The 22,095-nt window shown below is 35.8% G+C and overlaps 2 protein-coding genes across 10 annotated transcripts; both read right to left on the reverse strand.

Annotated features, from left to right (window-relative positions):
• Positions 1–4,903: 4,903 nt before the first annotated feature.
• On the reverse strand, positions 4,904–11,565 carry dcun1d5 (DCN1, defective in cullin neddylation 1, domain containing 5 (S. cerevisiae)). Of its 9 annotated transcripts, none has more exons than XM_052152971.1 (11): positions 11,450–11,565; positions 10,587–10,630; positions 10,413–10,447; positions 10,198–10,300; positions 9,951–10,042; positions 7,559–7,629; positions 7,382–7,473; positions 7,180–7,288; positions 6,848–6,952; positions 5,574–5,676; positions 4,904–5,319 (listed from the first exon to the last, which is right to left on the reverse strand). In XM_052152971.1, exons 3-11 carry the CDS (start codon positions 10,429–10,431, stop codon positions 5,264–5,266), a joined length of 750 nt encoding a protein of 249 aa, XP_052008931.1. In that variant the 5' UTR covers positions 10,432–10,447; positions 10,587–10,630; positions 11,450–11,565; the 3' UTR covers positions 4,904–5,263. The 9 variants fall into 9 exon arrangements, with proteins under 9 accessions (XP_052008931.1, XP_052008934.1, XP_052008932.1 ...); XM_052152974.1 differs by having other exon boundaries at positions 10,405–10,447; XM_052152972.1 differs by having other exon boundaries at positions 10,413–10,490.
• A 45-nt stretch (positions 11,566–11,610) lies between these two features.
• On the reverse strand, positions 11,611–21,781 carry LOC127661764 (eukaryotic translation initiation factor 2A-like). The gene is made up of 14 exons (XM_052152638.1): positions 21,732–21,781; positions 21,284–21,353; positions 19,170–19,241; positions 18,965–19,083; positions 18,749–18,848; positions 18,330–18,412; positions 18,111–18,184; positions 16,649–16,793; positions 16,415–16,531; positions 15,567–16,141; positions 15,194–15,307; positions 14,690–14,809; positions 14,282–14,347; positions 11,611–11,908 (listed from the first exon to the last, which is right to left on the reverse strand). The coding sequence occupies exons 8-14, from the start codon at positions 16,665–16,667 to the stop codon at positions 11,843–11,845; spliced, it is 1,077 nt and encodes a 358-aa protein (XP_052008598.1). The 5' UTR covers positions 16,668–16,793; positions 18,111–18,184; positions 18,330–18,412; positions 18,749–18,848; positions 18,965–19,083; positions 19,170–19,241; positions 21,284–21,353; positions 21,732–21,781; the 3' UTR covers positions 11,611–11,842.
• Between the last annotated feature and the right edge of the window lie 314 nt (positions 21,782–22,095).

The raw sequence follows: 22,095 nt of genomic DNA on the forward strand, positions 1-22,095 counted from the left end.
CGTGTATCTGTTGGCAGGATTTCTGTTTATATGTCAGGTTACAATGTACAGGTACGAATCTATATATGTGATATATTAAAAAGATTACATTTATTTATGTACAATTATTACCAGTGGCAGTGAGACATAAAATTATGTCAAATTTGAATGCGGCTTAGTGGAGAATTCGGATTTTGAGCCGCCGAGAGCCCCCTGGTGGAAAACAAGTCCATAGCTGGCAGGTGCTTGGACAAGAGATTCTTATATTAACTTATACAACCTCCGCGGCTCTATGATAGACGACAGCGTAACGCTCAATTAGCGTTTTACGACAGTAAGTCACCGTTTGCGGATACCATACAAATGAATGGGGAGAGCCGTAAACTGACGAAATGGTCCACGACTTCTCTTATAAAACAACAATTTTATCTTATTGATAAATTAAACACTATTTTTTTTTTTACTGTAAAACATGTTGAACATTAGCGGACAGGTGTTAAATTCATTAAATTATTAGCTGTTTCCTCACAGAAGCAGTTTATTCAGCACACTGAAGCATGTCCTCCATAGACATCCTTTTAAAAAAAACGGCCTCTGCGTTATCCATTGCTATGTTCCAATTGATAGAAGGGCTCTGTGTAAACGGCTCTCTCACTATCAATCAAATCACGTAGAAGTTTGCTGACATCCGATTGGCTAACATGTAAATGGAGGGCGGGGTTTTGGGTAAAGGGCGTGTCGTTGAGGATAGAAAAACAGAGGAAATAGCTTTAATTAAATATATATATATATATATTGCGGGCACAAGTTAAAAGTGGCAAATTAACCAGTGTGAAGCACTTTCCCCCATTTCTGTCTCAGAAAAGGTTACACAATAAATACAATATAGAATTTGTTTTTCTTTTTATTGCATTTGCTAACATAAATTAATAAGGATTGTGACCATATACGGGATTGATCTTAGTACTGGTTTACGATTTAAGACCATTTTCAATGTATCTACTGTATATAGTTGATTTCTTATTTAGTTTCCGCAATTTATCGCTTTGAATGGACACAACTGTCTTAAATGAGAATCTAGCCTACTTTTTTTTATTCTCTGCATACATTCAGCACATTGGCAAAGACTGTTACTAATAAAAACTTGCACAACCATAAACATGTTTTAAAACTGTTATGACATCTACTCAAATGTAAGAGACAATCAAATTGCATTCACATGATATCCTGTCTATTACTGATGAGAAAAATGTCAAATGTAAACAGCACAAGATTAAATAAAAGAGCTGTTATGTGAGGTTTGTACTTCACTCCTGTTTTTGAGAAAACAACACAAACTTCCCGTCCAGTTCTGTGAGTATTTGTCTGGAGATTTGAATATCAATATATATCTGGATAGACCGTATTTCATTTTTGATGATATAGTAAGAAAGTAATCATCTTGTTTTATAGTTCAGTTGTATGTTTGCTTTTTTGACAGAGCTATCATATCTTAAGCTTTGTTTGTTTTTGAAGAATGGCCCCAAAAATATCTGGACTCTTAACAAGGTATGAATGTCATACCATTCGATACCAAAATATCAAAGCAAGTGGTATTTATTTTAAGCCACGATAGCACAAACGAAACCCAAAAGGCCTGTTGAGACCATTTTGTTAAAAAGTCTTTGCAATTGAAAAGGTCATGAGGCATCAGTGTATATTCCCAGTTAATTCAGGGTCTGGGGAACGGAGCTTTGACTTCTCTCAAGAGATTATGGGTGAAAGATTTATACTTGCTATTGGAGGAGCGAGTGTTGGCTAGGATTCTAAAAACAAGACTGCATCTAGAAATGCAAGGGTGTGCCTTATGCGATTTAAGATTTTACATGGATTAGACCCCCTCTAGATTGTATGGGCTGGAAACACCCACCTGCTGGTGATGCCAATTAGAAGATAGGGACAAAACCCATGTTTTTTTGGTGTTGTGTTAAGGTCAATTAATTTTGGTTGAGGGTTAAAACTTTTATGGGTGATGTATTGGGTACTCAAATTTAATTTTGCCCCAGACTCTGTATTTTAGGTGATGGGGCAGTCATTTAAGTAGGGGATAAATGCATGAAGAATTGGGTCCTGGTCAGTGTTATGATAGGCAGAAAGCTCATCCTTAGGGGATTTTGAGTGCTACGCGGAGATGGGCAGGGTAGCGGCATTTGAAGAGTTGTCACATAGAAGGTTCGGCAACATACGTAGATTTGTTTATCAAGAAATGGGACAGTTATTTAGGCTTTTTAGAAGGCTCTCAGGGAGGGGCAGTGGAGGGAGACTTGTTTTAAATGTGTGTATTGCAAACTTTTTGTATTTGAATGTATACATTTTATGTTTTTTTATGTTTCTAAATATTTTCTACTGTTTCTTTGTCTGTTTTTGTGTGTGTGCGTGTCATTGTGAATTGGCCTTTGACCACTGGGGTACCTGTTTGTGTGGGGTGGGGTTGTAAATGTATGTAATTTGATTTCAAATATTCTGTGGTAGAAAAAAGAAAGAATAGAACGCTATAGGATGCTCCCTTGCTCCCTATTTAGTGAATGACTTTACCTCCAGTGTGCTGGCTGTCTTCACTGGCCACAGAACAGTTTGAAATGCACCTTATTTTCATCCTAACTCCATATAAAGCCTCTGAAAGCAAAATTTTTCAGCTTTTGAATGAACCCATTTATTCTCAATGCACAGAAAATGTACAAAAATTATATTAAAATGAAGCTAAATTACCCACAGATGTGTTAGAGTTGAAAGTTATTCAAAATAACTAACATTTAGCGACATATCAAACGAACGTAGACACTCTACTCTTTACAACCAAACAGGTTTCACTGAAAAAACATAGAGATTTCTTACAGAGGCACTTTTGTTGGTGCTAGCAGAAGTTCACCATTTAAATTACAGACTAGTGTCTTGAGAATTGTACTTAGTCAGTTTTTATTCATTTAAATTATGCGTTGTGTATAGCGAAACCAAAATACAGCGTGCATGCATGTTAACATTATGACGTTAACATTATGCGTTAATATGATTTTAGTGTAATAAAATTGTTTACAGTGTTACGTCATTATTATTACATAATCTTCTGAAGCAATCCAATCTGTTTTGGGTGAAAACAGACCAAAATATAACTCCCATGTCTCAAATCTTGACATCTACTGTGTCATTGGCGATCACGATTTCAAGCTCGATTACACTTCCTTGCGCCACCTAGCGTTCTACCCATGCATCAAGCTCTAGGTTGTGTAATCAAGCTTGAAATCATGATCGTGCGTAGAGACTGCATTGACAACATGTAGCGTGAAAAAGAAGTTACATTTTGGTCTGTGCTAACCAAAAATCAATTAAATCGCTTAAGAAATCTTGGAATAAACCACTGGAGTTATTTGGATTACTTTTATGCTGCCTTTATTTGTTTTCTGGTTTTTAAAGTTTTGGATCCCATTCACTTGCATTTTATGGACCTACAGAGCTGAAACATTCTTCTAAAAATGTTCGTTTGTGTTGTGCAGAAGAAATAAAGTCATACACATCTTGAATGGCATGAGGGTGAGTAAATGATGAGAGAGTTGTTATTTTTGGGTGACCTAACCCTAAAACACATATAATGTTTACATCATGTGGCTATACTTTTGAAAGCAATTTGTGTGTTTTAACGTTTATGGACTGGCCGCTTTCAATTCCATTTTAACTGTGTTAATGAATAAAATAAATAAAGGATTATTTGGAATTATTTTGGTAATCAACATTATGCCACAACTGCTGTCGATTGAGTTTAACTTTTATTCAACCCTTTTAATCGGACAATATTTGCCCATTTTGACATTGTGTGAATCAGTCGATAACAGTGCTTGATTGGCCATATATTTTAGCATCAATTCGACCATGTATCTACACAACAGAATTGTCATTTGATAGTTCACTTTTTCTTCTTTCAAATATTTTTTAGCAAATAATGTTTAAAAAAAATTGTTACATCTCATTTGCTGTCATTAAATTGTATTACGGAATATACTGTGGTCCAAATGTCGGAAACATTTGTGACATTGACCATGTTAGGTACAGACTTCCATTGAAGCACACAAGATGCTCTTTTCATTTTTTTTTGTCAAATCATGAGAATACTGTAATTTGTCATTAAAAAAAACCTTTGTATTAAAAAGTGCTAAACAGAAGCATTTTCATTAGTGGTCTTACGACTTTTGGCCCCACTGTGTAGGCTTTTTGTATTGACATTAGAGGTCGACTGATATCTGAATCACCCATTAACAAAACCATAACGGTTGACTGATAATTTGTCATTTGTAAATTCAACTTATACTACTATCGTCTCATTTTAAGAGTATCAATTTCGATGCATATCTTATCTCTGACAGTAATTAAGATATAATACATATATATATATATATATATTAGTGTCAGTTTTATTTTAAAGGTGCACTCAGTCATTTATTCATCATTAAAAAAAGTTTAATTCCTAAAGACATGAATTGTAATTTTACAATATATGTAGGTAATCATGACCACTCACATTAAAATAAAGACTCCACTTTTATAAGGTTACTAATATGACTGGTTTTATTCTACATGGAGAGGGTCCACATATGGGGGCAGCCATGTTAGAATCACATGACCAGCCTAATACTACTCGCTTAATCTTAATAACTGTCCTGTTATTTGACACTTTCACTCATTGGTTAAAGTTATCATGGCTGACTGTGAATACTAAATTGCTATAAATGGCATCTGAAACAATTTAATTTAAATAATGCTGCATCCAAGCCGCTAGATGTCAGTGTAAGTCCAAGATGACAAAGTAACTGAGTGCACCTTTAAGCTTAATTTAAATTTTGTTGAAAAATGCTACTTTACTGCTACGGTAAGCCATCAATGTCCAGAAGAAATATCAATTTACATACAACTGCTTTATTTCCTTTTCAAAACACTATAAACAAAGTAAAACTTTGTGGAAAAAAAAATAAAATAAAATTATGAAAGCGACCAAAACCTACAAACAGCCCATCTCGCTCTCAGAAAAATCATACAACACTGGCAAATATAACAACAAATACATATAAAAAATATTTCCACTTTTGTTTGGTTTGTGATTTTTTTCCCCGTGCTTTTTGCTTTTTAAGTAACACTGTAAGAGTCTGTGGGTAGTGATGTTTTGCATTCGGACACGTTGGGGCACAAGAAAAAAAAAAAAAAAACTCTGATGTGCTTCAAACTTGTCCGTGGGTATTTAATTCATCATCTGGTTGTGCTATAATGCAATTTTGACCTTATGCCATTCCACAAACTCATCCAGCATCACTGGCCCTGCAGTTAATACACAAGACATAGATCATCAATGAAGGTTAGTGACACAGGTGAAAAATTAAGAGCTGTGCAAACATTCTGTATAACATCTTTTCTGCTCCAAGACAGACAGTAAGTTACATGGGTTTGAAACGGCATGAGGTATTAATGACAGAAATGTCATTTTTTCTGGTGAACTGTGCCTTAAAAGTAGGCTGACATGATTAAAGCACAACAAAATGTTTGTGGATGGATGCGAACGACATAAAACTTACAGGCTCCATCTTCATCGTAATTGCTGAGGTCTGCGTTAACTGTGCGGCTAAATTCTAAGACGTTGTACCACTGATCCTTGTTCATTACTTTATACTTTGATTGCTGTAAACAATGACAGAGAAAACATACTGTTGATCATTAAAGCACATTACTGCACATTATTACGGACCAAATTCTAATAATTAAGAGATTTAATGATTACTGAAAACACAAAATTGGAATTTTGTGGATTTTAGTCCATGTCTGCTAGCTTTGAGGTCATCCATGTGCTAGTGTACTCTTTAAAGTTGATAAAACTTTTAGCAGATTGACACTGTATTGAAAATGCCAATTTTTGTTCAATGAGCACGTTAGTATGGACACCAGAAAGCCATGTATTGCAAAGAAAGCTGCTTAAGACTCAATATCGGTGTGTTCAAGGCTTTTCCCTTTTACTTCTGTACACATGTGGTCAGTAAACCGTTTTCTCCACAGCATCGTCATTTCACCACGACGCTTGTGTAAATGGCAAAGTCTTCCTTGAATGCCATGTTTGTTATTTTATTCTCTGTTGCTTTGATTTATATCCAGATATTCAAAAAGTTGTTGCTGTTTGTTTCGTTAACCTTCCATGGCTACCTGCAGCAGAATTGTGCTGCAATGGTGGGGTTACCCTCTTACTTAAAACTCTGGTATTTCCCCAATGCACTTCAGTACATATATTGACATGAGAATATTTTAAATTGGTGTGTATAAATGGGTATATTTTATAGTGCTTTTCCCAGTGTACTCCCAGAAATGTTTAATTCTTTCTGCTGTGTTGACTGGTTGATATGATGTATGGCTCTATCCTATGACGATAGTTATCTGGTTGGTTACATGCACTATGCAAATGGCGTAAATGCGTTTACATGGCACATAAGCCAAGTTCTCTGGGAGAAACCTGGGTGTGTAAAACCGCTTTCTCTTAATCCCTTAAATGGTGTAAAGAAAAAAAGCACAGTTGTGGTTTACATGACGTTTCAAAACGTAGTTTCTGCAAAAACTCTGAAATAAACAGTTTTCTTAGTGCGTGTAAATGTGGTCATTAAAAACTAAGACATAAAGAAATTTCCCCAATACCACACATCTCAGACTAGTAATACTAGTAATGCAAATTACAGTGACATTAACTAAAGTCTAAAGCCCTTCCATATGTTCAGCCCAAACATACTGTTTCAATAGGAAGTATGTCAACATTACTTTTGCATTTGACAATTTAATTGGGGTTTTAATTGATAAAATGAACACAAACCTCCAGAAATTGATGAAAGACAGGGAACAGGGACCACGTCCGTCCGAGGAGCAGCGCCAGCATGGATTTTGCCGTGTCCATATCAAGACTGCGCTGATCTTTATCCTATACACAAAAACAAGATTGGACAAGGTGTGGGAAAACACCCTATTATGTAGAAAACAAGTATTGCAAAATCATAAAAAAAAAAAAATAAGAGTAAAAGTATTGTCCCTAATTTACCTGTAAAATAAATAAACTTCACTGTACAAAGTCGTTCCAAAAAAATCTTTAATTTGTGGAAATTAAAAGGATTTATCCTGATAGAAACTTGACAAAAACCAGCTTCTTACCCTGGCAAAGTCAAAGGCATATCTATAAATGCTCTTAAATATAACCGGGTCATTCAGTTGAGAGCGCAAATAATCCAATTTGCCTTGTAACCTCTCTGTGCAGTCACATCTATGGAGAAGAAAGATATAATAAAGACATATGATTGCATTTGCAATTCACAATTCATCCTGATATAGAGTGGATGTGAGGTCATTCTCTTACTGTAGTGAGGTCATTCCCTTTATCCATTCTTCTTTAGTGAAAAATCCCATATTTATTGCTTCAAGCTTCCAGGCTAACACTAACATTACAATCTAAAAGACACAAAAGAACAGTGCGAGTTATTCAATCATACTTTGGGTATGAAATATTTGGAGCAAAAAAGTACATTTCACAAACATTTTCTGGCTCCACGCCGAAGTCCTCACAAAACTTCTCCATGCTCTCTGGTCCAACGACATCATCTGACCCTGTACACATTTGAATCACACTTTAAATGTCTGGGAAATATAAATCTTCATGCAATATATTTTCGTAAAACTTAGTCAACATCATGTTGTCACAAAGTAAAATGTTTTAGTCTTCGTAACCGTTCATTCAAATGTAATAACTTGCTCGGCCTCTGAAACAAATTTCCTTTTTGGCTGACATCACCAATATTGGGGTTGTCAATGTGATCGTTTACAAACTTCAGGCATGCAGACATTTTTTTGTTATAAAGCAGCGCCTTCCTTCATGGTGTCCTGCCATGAACACCATGCCTGTTTAATGTTTTCCACGTAGTAGACTCATGAACAGAGATGTTAACCAGTTCCAATGATTCCTTAAAGTCTTTAGCTGTCACTCTAGGGTTATTTTTTATCTCATTGAGCATTCTGCGGTGTGCATTTGAGTCATCTTGGCTGGACAGCCACATCTAGGGAGAGTACCACAGTACTAAATCATCTTTTCCAGCAATTCTTGATCGTAGGTCTTCTGAAATCTCTTTTGTGCCAGGCATCGTCCACTTCAGCAGATGCTTCTTGTGAATAGCAAACTCGTTTGAGTGCTTTTTATAAGTCAAAGTAGCTCTAACCCACACCTACAATCTTGTTTCAATAACTGGATGCCAGGTTTGCCAACTCCTGACTCTAATTAGCTTTTGTTTACATCATAAGCCTAGGGATTTATATACTTTTTCCAACCTACACTGTGAATGTTTGAATGATGTATTCAATATGTACAAGAACAATACAATAATTTGTGTGTTAATACAGGGCTCAACATTGAGCATTGTCATGTGTTTGTCCTCCAAACAAGTAAATTGGTCATTCACAAAAAGTTACTTGTCCGGAGAGAAAAAGGATATTTAAGTTACATGCTCAAGTAACATATCAAAGTTTATGTTGTCTATTTGTCTAGAATTATGACCGATGCCCAACCTAATAGTGTACCTATGCAATCAACTAAACTCTCTGTGACAGAAATGTAAACTGCACTGGGTAGGGAAGGAGACAATTGGCATATGATACTTATTTGATGTCATGTATGGTAGTAAAATAAAGAAATGCCTCCATCCCATCATTTACAGCAGGGGTGCTCATACCTCTATGGAATGAGATCTGCATTTACATGTTTTTGCAGCAAGATCTCCCATTTACAATAAAGGCTATACATTATCACAATACCAAAATTTCAATAGCATGTAGTGAAATTTGACTATTCTCAATACCAGCTTCAAAACCACAACAAATAATAACAATTAACTAATTTGTTAATTATTGGAGAATAGTTTCAAGTTCCTCAGCAATTACTCAAGGCTACTAAACAGTCAGTAATAAAATAACAATGAAAAACAGCAATGAATAGAAAGATTAAAAATAATAGAACAAAAAATACAAATTAAGAACATTTTGTTCTTTTTAAACAGCCATCAAGCATTCAAGGAAACATTCAGAATGAAATGCAACAAAAGTACTACTGGTCTTCACTTTATGATTTATATATGATGTATATGAATATACATTAATACTTTTTAAAGCTACTGAAGATACCCAGTCAAGAGCAGTGAGTGTTTTCTCGTTTTCTTGTTATGGATGTTTGATTATTATAACGACACACCAGACAGCAGCAGGTATGTTAGCTTACATTTACAACATTTTAATACAAATCAGCTTTTTTCCTCTGCAGTTTATGTTCACTTCAGACATCACTCTCTGTGTTTACATTAATACCTCACCAAGACGGGCATTTTGGCGGAATGTATTGGACCGATCGATCAGGTGTGCATTAGCGTGAGCACTTTCAGAACACACGCGCATGTTCAGCACACACACATACGCTGCCTGTCAATCAAACAGGGCGCAGCGGTTACTAGATCACTAGCGAATTATAAAATTAGGTGCTCTGGATTACTTTCAACAGCAGAATTATTATATGAACTTTCTAATAAGTGACACAGGCCAAGGCCATCACAAATATAGCTGGTTATTTTTTGTTATTGACGTTATAATCCGTCTGCTTGTCCGGTTGGGCAAGAAAAATTCTCTTTCACTTGCCCCTTCAAAAATCCACTTGTCCTGGACAAGCGTTAATGTCGAGCCCTGTAAGAGAAAACAGATGTGTTTGTTCATAATTGTAACTTAGATAAAGATCAAACTTTTTCCTGCCACTGCATAAATCATAAATATCACGCATATTGGAAAAGCGTTCCATTATGAAAGTAAAACGGAAATGTGATGCTGTTTCATGTAGATTTTAAGAAAACAGTATATACATTTATAAAATGAAGGAAAGATTTTGAATTATGCACCTGCATATTCGTAAAACCAGGCAAGACATTTCTTGCTAGAGAAGTGATCCTCTGGGTTTAGCAGTCGACCTGGAGTTTGTGTCCTACAGTAACTGGAATTCAAAGGTGACATGAGTAACATGCTCCAATTACTTTTCATATAACTACTATAATTAAATGTCATCTCACCATGTCTAATATTTCACAAACATGCTAAAGATCTCAAAAACTACTGCGTAAGAGAAAGACCTAAAAGACCTGTTTTTACCTGGTGATTTTACACTTTCTGATACTGGGGTCTTCTGAACCGGATGACTTTCTCTTCTTTTTCACAGGCATAATGGAACTTGGGATGGGATGACTTGGTCTCACTGCACAAATTTCACACAAACGAAACAAATTGAAGCAGACAGCTGCTTTCCTTTCCTTCCAACTCAATATATCTGGGTCAGTGAAGACCACAAAGTAGATATACCTGTGTACCTTTGGGCAACGAGTCCATTCAAGTTTACCAGTTTCTAGAAAAGGAGTGGACACATTTTGCTTGATCATACCATCACACTGACAAATACAAATGCATGAATTACACTTACACTACAAACAGACTGAAACTGTAATTTATATCAAATATGCGCACTGTCAAGATTGTTTACTTACAAGCCTGAGAGATCAGTCCAGACGTTCTTTACGTCTGTCTAGACCTTTAAAAATGAAAAATAAATGTATATTCACATGCTCTCTCAATGTGAAGCAGCAATCATAATCATAACGTATTCAGCAAACTATCAGAGCCTCGTTCATTATATTAGCTTCATATATGATCAAAGGTGTCATTGCAGCATGTGTGAGATAGGCTATGCAATCAAAAAACAACCTTACATCGGAGTCTTGCCACATGATTTTTAAAAATCAATTTAAAATCATGACGTGGTGTAAAGCAGCTCATCAGAATTCACCCCAATTACACTCATTATGTAAACTATCTGGGGTTTAACGCAGCAACAGAATATAACACACAGTAACAAACCATTTTTATTCAACTTTATTCTTAATAAATGCATTAAATAAACAATAAACAAACAAAAAACAATGGGTCATCTGGCTAATCCAAGAATGCTAATTTAAATGGACTAAAATGTTCTATTTAACCGAACGTACATTTCAGATAACAGTGGTTTTGTTCTACACCAGATAACGAATAAATAATCAAATAGGACAGAAATACTGAAATATAGAGCATAAATCCATGGCCTGTGTCACTCTTGAAATGGCTGATCTGCTAAATGTCAAAGCCTGATACTCGTCTAAACATATAAAATAATTGAAAACACATTTATATTTACAATAAAACACGCCTATTAAACTAAAATGGCTGGAGAGCCGCTGATAGTTTGAATATAAACACAAGCATGTGATATTTATGCATAGAAGCAACTCACCGGCTCATCTAATTATCACAAATAAACATTTATAAAACACTCTATGGATTCAAGACTCATTCTAATAAAGTGTTAACCTACCAAACCTGAAATATCGGCTGTGTTGGTTCGTCCTGGCGAGTTTATTTGTGAAATATTTCAGATCAGACTCATCTGCGCTCCTGCATCAGTTTCACGCTGGAAGAATGATTACTTCCGGTTCATGAAGGGACAAAATACAAGTAACGCACTTCGAATTTCAGCATTTTTTATTTTAAATTTCATGACGTCACCCATGTTCTCCTGTGCTGTACATGACATTGCATAGCAACATTGCTTTAAGAAAGAGGTCCTTATTATTTTAAACATGTTCAAAGCGGCAAAACAGGCTTTTATTTGTTGAGCATGAATAATCTCTGGCATACAGATTATTAACAGTATGACAAAGCATGGTTTGAAAACTGATGACCAATTTGATGCACTGGTAAAATGTGTTTACAGTCCTAATTCAAGGTCTTCGAGCTCCTTCAACAGCTGGGCCTCCTTTTGGATCTTCTCAAGCTTTAAAAAAAATATTATTATATTAGTTATTAAAGATATTACAAGGAAACTGTAAATCCAGTATGTGAAATACAGTTGAAGTCAGATGTTTACATACACATTAGCCAAATAAATGTAAACTCTGTTTTCACATTTTCCTGACATTTCATCGTAGAAAACATTTCCTGTCTTAGGATAGTTAAGATCACTACTTTATTTTAAGAATGTGAAATGTCAGAATAATAATAGAGAGAATTATTTATTTCAGCTTGTATTTCTTTTATCACATTCCCAGTGGGTCAGAAGATTTCATACACTTTGTTAGTATTTGGTAGCATTGCCTTTAAATTGTTTAACTTGGGTCGAACATTTTGAGTAGCTTTCCACAAGCTTCTCACAATAAGTTGCTGGAATTTTGTCCCATTCCTCCAGACAGAACTGGTGTAACTGAGTCAGGTTTGTAGGCCTTCTTGCTTGCACATGCTTTTTCAGTTCTGCCCACAAATTTTCTATCGGATTGAGGTCAGGGCTTTGTGATGGCCACTCCAATACCATGACTTTGTTTTCCTTATGCCATTTTGCCACAACTTTGGAGGTATGCTTGGGGTCAATGTCCATTTGGAAGACCCATTTGCGACCAAGCTTTAACTTCCTGCCTGATGTCTTGAGATCTTTGTCCCCATGTGCACTTTCAAACTGTTGTCTGCCTTTTTTATGGCTGTTTTGGAGCAGTGGATTCTTCCTTGCTTAGCAGCCTTTCAGGTTATCTCGATATAAGACTCGTTTTGCTGTGGATATAGATACTTGTCTACCGGTTTCCTCCAGCATCTTCACAAGGTCCTTTGCTGTTGTTCTGGGATTGATTTGCACTTTTCGCACCAAACTATGTTCATCTGTAGGAGACAGAAAGCATCTCCTTTCTGAGCGGTATGATGGTTGCATGGTCCCATGGTGTTTGTACTTGCACACTATTGTTTGTACAGATGAACGTGGTACCTTCAGGCATTTGGAAATTGCTCTCAAGGATGAACCAGACTTGTGGAGGCCCACAATTGTTTTTCTGAGGTCTTGGCTGATTTCTTTTGATTTTCCTATGATGTTAAGCAAAGAAGCACTGAGTTTGTAGGTAGGCATTCAAATACATCCATAGGTACACCTCCAATTCATTACACCACCTATTAGAAGCTAATTGACTAATTGTCTAAAGGCTTGACATTATTTTCTGGAATTTTCCAAGCTGCTTAAAGGTACAGTTAATTTACTGTATGTAAACTTCTGAACCATTGGAATTGTGATATAGTCAATTAAATGTGAATCAATCTGTCTGTAAAAAATTGTTGGAAAAATTACTTGTATCATGCACAAAACAGATGTCCTAAACGACTTGTCAAAACTATAGTTTGCTAATATTAAATCTGTGGAGTGGATAAAAAATTTGTTTTAATGACTTCAACATAAGTGTTTGTAAATTTCTGACTTGAACTGTACTAATAGAAACAAAACAAATAACATGCTAATAAAGCTGTTCAGCCATGACGTCAATTTGTGGGTGAACCTGGAAGTCTAATTCACCATGGTTTCCCTCTGGATTATCCCATGGGTTTTTATAATGGGGTTTTTAATCTAATGAGTTAAATAAGGTCTGTGGTAAACATTACTTGACAATTTGTGGCAGTTTTGTTCTACATCTAAATTACAGTCATACCTCTAACGTGGATTTTGAAGTTGGGAATTTTCCATGAGTTTTAGGAAAAGCAATGTTTTTTATTTGTGTAAAATGAGGTCTGTGGTTAAAATGACTGTTTTGCTGTACAACATAAATTCCATTCATACCTTGAACGTGAAGATTAAAGCTGCTGTTTAAAATCACATGTTGCTAAATAAGAACTACAATGGTTGCCTGCTTTGTCAGGTACATCTACTCGTTTGTGGGAGTTGTAGTTCTTATTTAGCAACTTGTAGTTAGCAACATCCGATTTAAAACAGCGGCTTCAAAACTTATGTTTGAAGTATGACTGTAACAAAATGGAAAGTCTCATGTAATTTTAACCACAGATCTTATTTTACTCATAAATATACATTTACTTTACTCAGGACTACAAACTGAACAACTCTGTTTTTGTAATTTTAACCTCAGACAAAAACACTGATCTGGGTAATTATACAATAAATAAACAAAATCTATAAAAAAACAAAATGGTAAATGGTCTGTTCATATTTAAATTTTTTATATAGCACTTTTTTTTTAACCTTAGAGGTTACCAAAGCGCTTTACACTGTGTCCCATTCACACACACTCATGCACCAATGACGGCAAAACTTTAAAGTTGCTCATTTGAGAAAGTATCAACATTCTTTTTCTACTGAAGGGTTGATGAAGTTTTAATATAGTACCTGATTTTTCTGCATAACTTTACCAGCTGCCTGCTGTTCCTTCAATTCATCAATTGCTTTGATTTTCTGTCAGATACATAAACATAAAACCAGGTAAAAAACTGAAAGATAAATTCATGACACATTAAGGTATGCAAGTAGAAAAAAAAAAAAAATATGTATATGGTCTGTTTTTGGTATGCAATAAAAAATAATCAAATGATATATCTGCAGATACATTGTATTTTTTTTTATTATTATTATTGATTTGAATACTACACCTTTTCCAAAATGGATAACCTGGAAACATATGTTTTTTTGGGTATCCATACACGAAAAAACATTTATATTTTGAAGCTGATACAAATCTTCCAAAACCACTCAACACCAATTTTATTTGATTCTGCCACCATTTTTCAAACATCGCACCTTTTTTAAGTTCTTGATCTTTTTGTCAGTTTCAGGGTCTCCTTGGGTAGAAGTCACATGAGCAGGAGCGGAAGGGGTGGAATCTGCTACTGGAGGCAGAGCTTCATCAGACCTGTTTTCCTGTGTTGACAAAGAGCAGAAGTCTGAGCTAGATATTCTTCTGTATAGTTCATGGAACATAAAGGAACCTTTAGCAGATATAGGCATTGTAAAAGTAGTCTTTCTCTACCAGGAAAATGGACCAAATATTTCAATAACAGTTACTGACTGGCAAGTAGCAAATCATCACAGATGTTTAAAACAAGGGGTATGAGCCCTTCGATATGTCCCACCCAATCTTCCAGTTTCGAAAGCAAATACGTCAACACAGGAAGGAAAACTGTGCTCGTTAAAGCATTTCAAAGGGTCTTTAAAATAAATAAATAAATAGAACCGTTCTGAAAAAGAACTGGTTCTCCATTTTCAACCTGAAACATAAACGTTAATATAAATTCTGTCACATGCCTGTTTAGCTGCTTTCTTTGCCTCTCTCCTTTTCTGGTTTTTCAAAGCAGATTTAGACATTTGCTTCTCTCCCGCAGCGCCAGGCTTCATGTTCTGTGGTAGCTCCTCTTCATGCTTGAAAAGACAAGGAATACTGATTAGAGGTGCTAAAAAAAAACCAATATTGCTATAAGAAAAAAATATATATTTTGATATTTTTCAGCCTTAAAACACCAGCCTGACAACCAATGGGGTGAGAACTCATCATTGCTTATCTATTGTGAATATTCCTTCGATCACCTGCCCTTAATCACGATCAATTTCTCACAGGAAATGTAAAATCTGAACCACAACACGACCACCAGAAAAAAGAATAAGCATTATACAAACTCACTAGTTTGGAGCTGGCTGCCTGGGGTTTATTACGGAGGGCAGGTGGGCGATACACCTGCGCAGGTTTGGCTTCAGTGGTGCCAAGCTCACTCGGAACCGTCTGGTATTTCACCACCTTTTCTGGAAATGTTTCACTTGGAAAGGGCTGCCATAATACTTGCCAGAGCTCTTTATTTGATGGTGTTTCATGTTTGTACAACACAGTCCCGGTGTAGTGCCAGATCTTATAGCCATTATTGACTCGGAGTCTGGGCGAGCATGTCGCTGTGACTATGTGCTCTCCATCAGGGCACCAGGAGAAATGTGTGGTATCTTCAGCCTGGGGTTTAGAAACTTGTTTGTATTTCTTAACATCCCAAACCTCCATCTGTCCTCGTAGGTTCCCAAAGCCTGCGAGAACAAGGATGTGGCCCTGTGGACTGTAGAAAGCAGCATTACGGGGGCCTGTGCCAAAGTCAAACACAGACTCACACTTGTGGTTGAAGATCGTAGCCTTGGCGGGCATAAAACCGTAAACCACACAAAACTCCGTTGAGTTGGGGTTCCAGGAGACATCATATATTGGGCCGTTTTTTGCTGTACAAAACAACAAAAAATAAATGTAAATAAATGATGAAATCCATGTCGTTCAGTTCTGCAAGCATGCATGCATTACAAAAATTATACACCATGTTTCAGTACAAAAATACTTTGTATGGAAAAAAAGCTGTGAACATCATTTCCTTTTGCATATCACGGAAGAAAGAAAGTCACATGGGTTTGGAACAACATAAGAGTGAGTAAATAATGACAAAATATTAATTTTTGGATGATCTATTCTTTAATTGGATAATGAATCATGGCACTTACGTAACTGAACAACTGCACTCTCTCCATTGGTGGCAAGATAGTGTAACGTCTGTTCTCCATAATAAGAGGCTCCCGTTTTATCAACCTCAGTGCTGGCGGTCACTAGAACTGCGGTGGCTTTAGGAGATGAGGGAAAAAACCTACATAAAATTCTCTGACAATATAAACAAAAATAAACTAAGCTGAATATGTTGATAATAATGATCAGATACCAGCTGCAAATTGATAATCTACCTTTATTGTTCCATAGCATGGCCACTTTATCATCTTTGAAAAAGCTTTTGTTGGCCAGAGCACATGTTGGACCACCGAAATTGGGATACTGATACAGTCGTACAAAAGATGGAGCACCTTTGCTTCCAGGAACATAGACAGCAACCTTCAGCAACACATAATCAGCATTAAATTCATGATTAATCCAAATTTCCTTGATAATTTGACACACAAAAGGTCATTGTCCTATAAAAACATACTGTATATTTCAGAACTCAAAACTTCCTCTCCAGTCTGAAAAGATAATTTATTGTTTCCACCATTCAAAAACCACTTGCTTTGAAATCTGCTGCATTGTGATGTCACAATGCATTTTTATTTCAACATCCCCAACTCCAAAACATAAGAAATCATTACGGTGAATTGATTAAGAGAGAGCAGCTGAGGTACTCAAACACCGAAAGTGGTACTATTGTTGCTATAGCTTGCTTTTAGCCAGCGAAAATATTTAGATGTTGAGTAAGGTCCCCAGATGTAGATGTGTTACTGGTTGTGGAACAACTGCATTACTGCATAGCCTTCCAAAGGATCCCAACATTAGGAATGAGCGGCTTAAATTTATTTAAAGGTGCACTCAGTAACTTTTGTCTTTCTGTCATCTTGGACTTACACTGATACCTAGCTGCTTGCTGCAGCATCATTTAAAATCATTAGTTTTCAGTTTCAGATGTCAATTGTAGAAATGTAGTATTTACTGTCGGCCAAGATTACTTTAATCAATGAGTGAGTGTCAAATAACAGGACGGTTACTGAGATTAAGTGAGAAGTATTCATCTGGTTATGTGATTCTAACATGGCAGCCCCCATGTGTGACCCTCTCCATGTAGAATAAAACCGCTTTTATAAGATTATGGTCATGATTTACTACATACATCGCAAAATAACAATTCATGTATTTAGGAGTTAAACTTTTTTATGAACTGAGTGCACCTTCAAACTAAGTTCCTGACCACATAAATGTAGGACTAAACTTTGCAAATCATAACAGTGGGTGTGCTTATTAAAGGTTTAAAGGTGACAGCTCAGAAAACCGAGCATTTTAGACCGATGGCCACAAACAGTTTTAAACATTGCCTACCGACGTCTACTCAGCTTACTCACATAAGCCGAGACATGTAATACACAAAGATAACTAATTTTGGCATTATATACATGCTGGATAGCCAGAAGGGAACTGGCTCCCCCAGCGGAGCCCGATTTCTCCCACGGTTTCATTTTCTTTTACAGCATCATTGTCTGTAAAGCTGCTTTGAAACTATGTGTGTTGTGAAAATTTATTTACAAATAAAAATGACTTGACAGGATAGAAAAAGTTCATGTAATAATATAATATGACTTTTTTTTTACTAAGATTACAATGCATGACATGACCTCTTTAATATATTTCTGTTAGTAAACAGCATGTTCAGAGATATTCTGATACCTTGCTCGGGTGGGATCCAGGAGATAGAGCAAACTCAGACACTTTCTGAAGGTGTAGCTTATTAGCAATTGTTTCTACAAACCAAAACACAAAAAAGTTTTTAAACATATTAACCTCTCAAACTAGATCAAGCTACAGTAAACTCAAAATGTTTAAATTACAAACAACTTACAATGGACATCAAATAATTGTAATTAATTAAATAAAAAAATGTGTTACCAAAGTTGTTGTTCTCAAAGAAATGAAGTTCATTATTGACATTTCTAACAGCAATACTTTCATCATCTGCCCAGCTTGGACACCTATTAACAAACAAACAAAAAAACAAATAATGCATACGCATTTTACATTCAGTCATCGGTTACACAAAGTAAATAAATTTAACTGACAATAAGAAAGCTAATTTGACCAATAAAAAGCATCAAAAGTAACTACTATGGTACAATGGAAATACCCTGATTTTTGAGTGCCATTGTATTATTCTGTGGAGTACCATGTAAACACCATGATACATGAATATGGTAATATTTCAGTACCGTGGTATAATCATCTAATATTCTCACTGTACCCTGTTACCGCCACAGAGCTTTTTGTAAGGGTTTCTATTTCATCATCACTGTGTGTTAATAATTACTCACCATCCTGTAATCTTCTTCTGATAGAACGCTTTGATACAGGCACCTGTTTGCAAGTCCTAAAACTGCAGGTTTGGCTCTCCCTGAGGATTATCCTGCGTTTCTGACAAACAAAACAAACAGCTCTAAACTAGTTATAGTGCACAGAAATCTATCTTTGATTTTACCCATGCATATTGTTATTGTAGTTTCATGTAAACATATATTAAAAGTTCTTACTGGTATAATGCTGCCAGGTAGCCAAAAGTTTGTTCAGAGGTGAGAATTCCAGCAAAGATGTTTTGGGAAGATCAAAAGACTTCACCAAGTCTCCACTGGGAACTTTGACCACACTGACCCTTTTAAACATAAACAGAAGACTTATATTTAATCAAATATGAATCGTGACAACTATTAACTATACTAACTCACTCCTCATACGTACTGTGAGCCGTTGCACCACCCGAACAAAGATCCATCCCTGCTGAATCTCATGTGTTTGCCTTGCCGATCATCTCTGAAATAAATAGTGTAGTAGTTGTTAAATCTTTGTTGCATAGTTATTATACATGGAGTTTTTATGACCTTATTTTGAATATTTGTTCTTGACCAAAAAAAATCATGCAACACTGCCTGATTGTTTAAGTGAAATGATATAAAAGGTAAAAATATGTAATTTTATATATATATATATATATATATATATATATATATATATATATATATATATATACAAACACACAGTTGAAGTCAGAAGTTCACATACACCTTAACCAAATACATTTAAACTCACTATTTCACAATTCCTGACATTTAATCGTAGAAAACATTTCCTGTCTTAGGTCAGTTAAGATCACTACTTTATTTTAAGAATGTGAATGTCAGAATAATAAAAGAGAGAATTATTTATTTCAGCTTGTATTTCTTTCATCACATTCCCAGTGGGTCAGAAGATTTCATACACTTTGTTAGTATTTGGTATCATTGCCTTTAAATTGTTAAACTTGGGTCGAACATTTTGGGTGGCTTTCCACAAGCTTTTCACAATAAGTTGCGGGAATTTTAGCCCATTCCTCCAGACAGAACTGAGTCAGGTTTGTAGGCCTCCTTGCTCGCACATGCTTTTTCAGTTCTGCACACAAATTTTGGTCAGGGCTTTGTGACGGCCACTCCAATACCTTGACTTTGTTGTCCTTAATCCATTTTGCCACAACTTTGGAGGTATGCTTGGGGTCAATGTCCATTTGGAAGACCCAATTGCGACAAGCTTTAAATTCTTGGCTGATGTCTTGAGACGTTGCTTCAATATATCCAAATAATTTTCCTTCCTCATGATGCCATCTATTTTTTGAAGTGCACCAGCCCCTCTTGCAGCAAAGCACCCCCACAATATGATGCTGCCACCCCCATGCTTCACGGTTGGGATGAAGCTCTTTGGCTTGCAAGCCTCATCCTTTTTCCTCTATACATAATGATGGTCATTATGGCCTAACAGTTCTATTTATGTTTCATTAGACCAGAGGACATTTCTCCAAAAAGTAAGATCTTTGTCCCCATGTGCACTTGCAAAATTTATTCTGGCTTTTTTTATGGCAGTTTTGGAGCAGTGGTTTCTTCCTTGCTGAGCAGCCTTTCAGGTTATGTTGATATAGGACTTGTTTTACTGTGGATATACATACTTGTCTACCTGTTTCCTCCAGCATTTTCACAATGTCCTTTGCTGTTGTTATGGGATTGATTTGCACTTTTCGCACCAAATTACGTTCATCTCTAGGAGACAGAAAGATTCCAGAATCTTGAATCCGGCAGATTTTCTTTGTGAAGCATGCATGAATCAAGCCGCGTACAAGAAAATCCTGGAAGAAAACTTGCTTGCTCTGACAATGTTTCCCAACTCTGAGGATTGTTTTTCTTGCAGGACAATGCTCCATGCCACACAGCCAGGTCAATCAAGGTATGGATGGAGGACCACCAGATCAAGCCCCTAGCCAGCCCAATCTCTAGACATGAACCCCATTGAAAACCTCTGGAATGTGATCAAGAGGAAGATAGATGGCCACAAGCCATCAAACAAAGCAGAGCTGCTTGAATTTTTGTGCCAGGAGTGTAATAGTCACCCAACAGCAAGGTTATTCCACCAAATATTGATTTCTGAACACTTTCTAAGTTAAAACAATAGTATTGTGTTGTTTAACAATAAATATGAACTTGTTTTCTTTGCATTATTCGAGGTCTGAAAACACTGCATCTTTTTTGTTATTTTGACCAGTTGTCATTTTCTGCAAAAAAAGAAAAATGCTCTAAATGACAATATTGTTTATTTGGAATTTGGGAGAAATGTTGTCAGTACTTTATAGAATAAAACAAAAATGTTAATTTTACTCAAACACATACCTATAAATAGTAAATCCAGATAAACTGATAATTTTGTAAGTTATATGTAACTTATGGATATAAACTTATATAAAACTTATTTTGTATAAAATATACACTTTTTGGTAACCTACACATTTTAACCTAAAATATTGCTTGTTCATGCCCATGTTATTTGTCTCTCACCTCTGAAATGCAGAGCTTTCTTGACAGCTCGGAGGTCCACACAACAGCAAAGTTCCATCTGATCCTTGGACTGTTTTTAACGAGACAGATAATATTAAAATAACTGTTTTAAATAACTTTCTAACATAAACAAAAATGGCCCTTTTAGCTAACCACTTATAATTTTTCACATATAACTGCTAAGTATCATTGGGGCTTTAAAATATTTAATATGGATATGTGTGCACATGTTGATAAACATTATATTTTTTCATATGTGAACCAAGAGTATAAATGTGATCATTTGCGCACATGATAGGCTTATGAATGGCACTGCAGCATGCATATGCGGAAAATCATGAGAGTAAATCACAGATTTGATGTTTCACGCCATGCCATCACAGATTGACTGTTTATATTTATGCCTCTGAAACTGAGCTTGAAAACACGTTTTAAAGCAACAACTCACCAGCTAAATGAGGTATGGGTGGCGCCATTTTCAAACGGAAGTACGACCCCGTACTACGTCACAGAATTCCGCGCCTGCGTCACTATCGAAACTTGCGTCAGAGTTTGACGTGTAATAACTTACAAAGACTGAATGCCTTCATGCTTTTAATGTTCATATATACAATTTTAACATTCATTTAATGTTAAAGGTATTTGCGAAAGCAATTTTTTTTTATTTCTTAAGAGATCTAAGGCTGACTTTTATTTTCGTCAGGAAACTCATGCATCACTAAACGACCATAATGGGCAAATTGGACAATTTTGGACAAATCAATAGGGGCAACGAAATTTGCTTCTCATATGAAAGTAATTCATCAGCAGGG

The sequence above is a fragment of the Xyrauchen texanus genome, chromosome 21 (assembly GCF_025860055.1).
Source record: "Xyrauchen texanus isolate HMW12.3.18 chromosome 21, RBS_HiC_50CHRs, whole genome shotgun sequence".
Classification (NCBI taxonomy): domain Eukaryota; kingdom Metazoa; phylum Chordata; class Actinopteri; order Cypriniformes; family Catostomidae; genus Xyrauchen; species Xyrauchen texanus.